The sequence below is a fragment of the Curcuma longa genome, unplaced genomic scaffold, assembly GCF_044706935.1.
Source record: "Curcuma longa cultivar G26 ecotype Majalengka, Jawa Barat unplaced genomic scaffold, ITB_CL_G26_1.1 contig_28395, whole genome shotgun sequence".
NCBI lineage: Eukaryota > Viridiplantae > Streptophyta > Magnoliopsida > Zingiberales > Zingiberaceae > Curcuma > Curcuma longa.
Window position 1 is genome coordinate 137 of NW_027433696.1, and position 6,851 is coordinate 6,987.

At 36.9% G+C, this 6,851-nt stretch overlaps 1 protein-coding gene across 1 annotated transcript; it reads left to right on the forward strand.

Annotated features, from left to right (window-relative positions):
* Positions 1-472: 472 nt before the first annotated feature.
* Positions 473-6,023, forward strand: LOC141819231 (uncharacterized). The gene is given in 5 exon segments (XM_074706573.1): positions 473-1,124; positions 2,897-3,076; positions 3,078-3,135; positions 3,867-3,984; positions 5,527-6,023. Coding segments are annotated over 5 exon segments (1,017 nt in total). The 5' UTR covers positions 473-555; the 3' UTR covers positions 5,619-6,023.
* The last annotated feature ends 828 nt before the right edge of the window (positions 6,024-6,851 follow it).

A 6,851-nucleotide genomic window follows, 5' to 3' on the forward strand; every position in this document is an offset into this window, starting at 1 on the left:
CATTGTACCACCTGACACGAATCTCAAAGGCACGTGGCTACCTGTCCTCCACCCACTCACGAGGAGGCGCATGAATTGACCAAAACATCGCCCGGCAAACGGCTACGGTGCGCCAGTTGGTCAAAGTCACGTGCGGCCAACTGTGACCATCGTTTCGGTCGCCTGGTTCCTTACAATCACGAAATTGGGAATCCTGATGATTTATTTGTCTATTATACTCTTAACTGTGGGTCCCAGTTGTCTTGCCGCAATAGATCGTCTGTTAAAAGCGTTTCCTGTCCCGTGATAATGAGGGGTAGGAATCCAGGACGTGCTCAAATGAACAACCTAGTAACGGATACCTCAACGATAATCCTGTCCCGACGGTGCATTTTAGCATATGTCGCTCCTCCTTGCGTGTAACGTTTCCCCACGCTCATCCTTTTAACGGTAACTCCCCCGTCTCTCTCCCTCTCTTTGTAACCTCCTCTCGTTGCAGGAACTGAGGAGAGAGAAAGAAAGAAAGCAAGAAAAGCAGGGGGAGGGAGGGAGAGAGCCGCGAGATCAAAACCCTAGATGGGAAAGCTCCTATCCGACTCAGCTGCCTTGGCCGAAACTTTAAGCCCATCGCCGAAGCTCCAGTGGCCGGGGCCCACTGCAATCCCGACGCCGGATGCGACGGATCTGACGTGCGCGGCCGACGCCGCCGCGGCGTGGGCCGCGGTGTCCGGGCTGGAGGAGCAGCAACGGCGCCGGCTCGAGAAGATCCACGCGCGGGGGGTCTTCTGGAAGAACCCGCGGGACGCTGAGGCGCCCGGGGTGGCTTTCCGTCTGGAGCACGGCGGAGATGTCGAGGCGGATGGGAATTGCTTGTTCACTGCGGCGAGGCGAGTGCTGGGGCCGAAGGCGCCTTGCGCCCGTGAACTGCGGCAGCGGGGAGTGCGGCGTTTCCTTGAGGATTACCGAGCGGGGGACGGGGCAGCGAGGGAAGCGGCGGATGCGGCGATCCGTAACTTGTACTCGCCGGATCTGAAGACTGGGTGGGGCATACATGTGGTGCAAGAGCTGAAGCTCCTTGCAAGGAAGGACGACCGCGAGACCTTGGATGCCTCGATTCAGGAGCTCGTAGATCTGGGGATGCAAAGGTATTTTTTTTCTTCTGGTTATGGCCTTTTGGCAATATTCCATACTGTTTGAAGGTTAAAAAACTTTTAGATCTGTCCAAAACCTCTCTATTCTTGCATGATGTTTGTCTTTTTTCTCAATGGTTGACAAATATATTCCAGTTATCGTTTTGCCAAAATGTTGATCAGAACCTATCAATAATTGATTACTGATTTCGGTAACATATGTTTTCGATTTATTTTTGTTATCATCTGATATATCATGCTGTCTTGAGAACAAAACAGGATTTTTTTTTCACTTTTATATTTTATAGTTTCCTATTTGCATTTCGTGTGTTATTGATAATTCGTCTCTCGATGCCTAGCATTTGCTATCGAGTAGCTGAAGAGGTCTTTATCAAGAGTAAACCATTTTTTTTTTCCAATTTCTGCTTAGTTGGTTAATCTTATCGCGAGAACGTGTAAAACCTCATCTGTCACTGTGAGGAATTGTATTAGGAATGGGGATAGACTAGGAAGGTTCGTACTGGCACCTGCTAGCCCTCAGTTTCAGAGATTTACGCCACACATCAATCTATACATTATTCGCACCTGATCGCGTGTGTCTACATATATGTGATCAGATGTGAATAAATGTATGCATGTATACATAGATGTTGGCTGTCGATGTGTAAAGTGGTGCAACCTGGTGCTTAATATTCGGACTCCTGTTTCAACTGGTTGATGTTATTAATATGATTGTTATTCATCTAATGAAAATTTATTTATGGTTGGATGAAGGTGGATGCATTTTTCTAATGGCCCTTTTCAAAGAGATTTCTATGAAAGCTGTGTTACTTGGACTCAAGTACGAGAATCTGATATGGGTTTGAATCTGAGTGTTTGACAAGGCTACTTTTGTTTGACTCTGACACTTTTAGAATTTTTTACATGTGATCAATAGAAATACTAAGTGCCCACTTAAAGTATTAGGATCTGAGTATTGGATATCTGACACAGGTATGGAGGGGTAGATAAAAAAAAGTCAAGTATCAAAGTACCAAAAGGTGTCTTCTTTATCATTGGTGTATGCCCAAAATTTGTTGTTGACATTGATTTGCAAAAATCAATTTACCCACAATGTATAGAATGATTGCACATAGTAAAAAAACAATTACACATGAAAATTTAAGAAATGGTTGCATATAGTATGGAAATAATTTCACATGGACACCCTTCATAAGAAGCAATCTTCATAGAGCTTGAAGGCAGATCTCACTTCTATTCCTTTACAACATGTTAATTTGAGTTTAATTATTTGAACCATTGTGACCCGTGCATCCAAATTGTTCAGATTCTTTTTAAAAAGTTTTCATGTCTCCTTATTATTCTAGATTGGGATTATATAGTCAAACCGACAGGTGATGAAAGAAAAATGTCATGGGAAATTAGAGCAATTTTTATTTAATTTATATTGTGAAAATGGACATACATTCTTATCTTGAACTTTATGTATGTTTGTTCATCTTGTTCCTTCTCTAGATTTCTTGTAACTGTTGCATACATGCTTAAATCATCAGATTTCTAACTATTTCTTTCTAGTATTTTTATCTATTTGCTTTTAATTAACATTTGCATTTCTTGCAAAGTTATACTTTCCTTCATTGTTGGTTCATCGGAATCTTTATTATAAGTTAGAATGGCTATGCAACCAAATTCTTGAAATAAGTTTTTTATGCCACTGATTAAGATGTGAACGCTTTTCATGAACTTCTTTCTGCCATTGAACTAATTTGCTATTTGAATTTCCAAAGGGAAGTGGCAGCAGAATCTATTTATAAGGAGAGAAGCATCACCATAAATGATGGGCCAAGTTGGGCAAAGTATATGTCAATCTCAGGCTCTCCAGAAGATGAGTATGATATCATTACTTTACAGTATACAGAAGGGGGTGTTGCTGACTATTGTTAGAATCGTAATGGCCATGCTGCAGCTTGGCGATGATATTGCCATTGAGAGTTTGGCTACAGAATTTCGACGAGAAGTCTTTGTAGTAAGTATCAAGCAAATGATATACTTGTTCTTTGAAACTCTTTGCTATTCTAGTATGTAAATCCATTTCACTATACATTTTACATTAATGATAATTTCTATATTTGCATCTCATTGTTTTGTAGCTGAGAATTTGATTTTTTCACTCAAGTAATTAGGCAGATTGGTTGATCATTATTCATTTGCTTGGGCCAAGTGTGTAGGATTATATATGGCACTACACGAAACAAACCTAGTTTAATTGATTCAAAAGTGGTGGGTTTTGAATACTATATTTATTATTGTTGAATCTAGGAATTATCACGTTCATTGGTCCCATATGAACAAGCATGTCAATCCATTATATAAATATGAATTGGTCACTTTCCTAATAAGAAGGTTTTAGGATAAATGGTTAACCATAAACTTCAATTTGGTATAAAAAAAGTTATGGTTCAAATCATACTTGTGTCAAATAAAAACTAGGTCTATATCTCAGTCACGATGAGCATGAATGTCCCACGTGGACAAGTGGGGGTCCAAAATATAAATATACAGTGGTTTGTTAATAGCTTAATAGCTCAAGCTTTTGTGGATAGTCAATCAACTTCAACTATTATCGTAAAACGTGAAGTCCTATCTTGATGAGAATAGAAAGAAAAAAAGGCGGCGGTTGTCACTATCAGTTTGTACATTTTCTTTATCATCCAGTTCTCCCTCTTATGCTTTGTTGATATTTTTTCAAACTTACAGGTTCAGGCTCATGGAGCAGATGCAATGGTGGATGAAAACAATTGTGTTTTTTTCCTTCCTCATTGTCCAAGGGGTCCAATTTGTGAACCTCCAATTTTCTTATTTATGAAGGGAACAGGTAAAATGCATGTTCCCTAGTGCTACCAATTTTATGTTTCAATTATCTACTCTTCTGGTGGCTTTCCTTAATTCATTCATCTCACACTATCAATTAAAAAATTTCTGAAAGTTAAGATGTCAGCAGCATTTTTTTACACTAGTAAGTTCACTTTTGCATGTATAACAATCATGACTTGAACAAGTGTTTCTGTTTAGAGAGACACCATGAACGTTGACCTAAAATATAAAAAATATTGCAATTTCCCTTGTATAAGAATTAACTTCTTGAATTTTAATCTGCATTCTTATGTTTGAATTGAAGACCAACTTCATGCACCTGTCAGCCAATACTTCAAAATATTTAGGGAGCTATAATGGTTTCTGAGCGTTAAATATTGGAATTTTATTGCAACTTCACTGATATATAAGCTTTGTTGAGAAACAGCAGGATGATCAAGATTGAGAATACGAGAAACAAACTGAGAAGGTATAGTTTCAGTGATTTCCTAGGCAAATTGAACAAATTGTTCTTTAAGGAAACAATTGGAAAGTGCTGGATTAGAATTTGGTCTCTAAATGGGATTATCAATGTCAAAGGTTGGGCATTAACAGTGCAATTTGCATCAAGATATTCACTTACATCACATTTTCATCTCCAATTGAACAAAAACAGTAACTTCTCAGCATTTGGGGAATTACAAGGAACATTTTAACCACCCTTAAATATTAAAATGTTAATTGCAGCTTCACTGGCACATAAGCTTGCGGGATAAAGAAGGATGAACAAGAATGAGAATAAGGGGAAACAAACTAAGAAGCTATAGTTGCGGTATACTAAAATGAGAATAAAGGTAACAAACTGGGGCAATGTTGACAAATTATTCTTTAAGGAAACATTTGCAAAACGTTGGATTAGACTTTTGTGTTTATATGGATTCCTCGAGGTCAAAATGTTGGGGGCACTAATAAAGCAGTTCCTATGATGCACTTGTCTCACATTGTGACCAATTAATCACAGAACACACCTCACATTTCCACAACCAATTGATCACAGAACAGTCTTTTACTATCATAATTTTATGGTGAGTTCCTGATGTTTGTTGCAGTTCAACTTTTCATATTTTCTGCACTTTAAACTGCTGTTACTGCAGCTCATCTTTCTTTAATTATCTCTTTGGTTATAGACTAGTCTAATGCCTTGAAATTTATCATGACTGAAAAATTACATGAGAAAATTTTTAAAATCATCTATTCTATTCGGTCAGTTGGCCTTAGACCTTTGACTCAATAAGTGATACAAATTATACTTCATCAATCGTGCACTTCAGCAAATGAGATTCATTAGTTGAGCACTTCACTGACAAGTTGTGTTAGATTGATGGTGAGATGGTTCAATCAATACGATGGACCGTTTTGTAATCTAGTTTCCTTGTGAACATCAATTGGCAAAATGCTTTGCTCTGCCCTGACTATAGTTTTCATTACAATAAGTGAATGTTTTATAATTCAGCAAGGCTCTTCCTTGGTCAAGTACTAAGCAAAAGCTGCATGTAAAATACAGGTTGGTGCGGTGCCGGGGCTGACCATTATGAGCCTCTGATAGCAAGTCCTCTTCCTTTTATTTCCCAAGACAAGGCTGCTCTTGTACTGTGAGATGTATCGATTTCTCAATTTTGTTGATTCAAAACTGGAGTTTATTTTTTTTCTTTAAATTTAGGATTTTCTAGTTCTAGGGAATTTTTAATTTTTGGCTCATTTTTCCCATCAAGATCCTGTTTGCAGGATCACATCTTACATAACCTCAACTTAGTATACCCCTACCCCTGGTCAGTGTTCATTACCTATCGAAATTGCTAGCTTCAAGTGGTGAGTGGCCTTCCCCCCCTTTGTTTTGCAAATCAGTACTGTTGTAACTCATTTGAAGATTTGTATTGCCTTCAGAATTCATTAATGTTGTTTTGTGACAACATAAAAGAATCGGAGTTTATCTTTAATGATCCATGTGTAATCAATCTTTAATAATCCATGCGTCATCAATCTATAAAAGTCTGTTTTATAGGCTTCACTATGTACAGTTGAATATTTTAGTCATTGTGCTTAAAGAAATCGCAAGGTATAAATTTTTATTAATTGTTCAATCTCTTCAACCTTCTGTTAGACCTGTTAGATCGAGATTAGCAAATAATTTAAGTTGGGTCTATTATAGGGTTATAATAATACATTTGTAAGTTTATTGATCTATATTTGGGTCTGGCTAATCATTGCAACTTAAGACATGGGTAGCGATGCTGAGTGATAGAGTTTTTTCTAAGCAATTAGGGTTTAAAACTCATGAACAATTAGTGAAGGATGTCTACATCTAAAGATTAGTTGGTTTGTAAGATTTAAATACCTTGTAAACAAAAAACAAAAGTTTAAACTTGAGTTGGGTTTTAGTGCCGTGAGAATGGTTATCTTCATTATTGATTAATTGATGATTTTGATGTGAATGATGACTAAATGATTATTAAATGGACGTGTAGAAAGAGTTACAGAGGCAGATCGAGCTAGAGGAGAAGCACATTGGTGGTGAAAAGAGAATTACAAGAGTAAGAAAGAAAGGTATTGGTAAGAAATTGTAGCCATTTATGAAGAATTTGAAACTTCTTTTATAAATCAATTCAGCTAAAAATTTATTTTCTCGAATTCAAAAATTTAGTTTGATTATTTTACAATTTTAGTTATTTTTTTTTTAAAAAATTGGTTAATTCAGTTAAATTTTAATTTTAAAATTTTTTGGATTAAATCGAATTAATCAAATTAGAAAAATAATTTATAAATTTTAAATAAATAAATTTATAAAATTTTAATTAATAAATAAAATTTTTATAATATTTAAAAATTTTA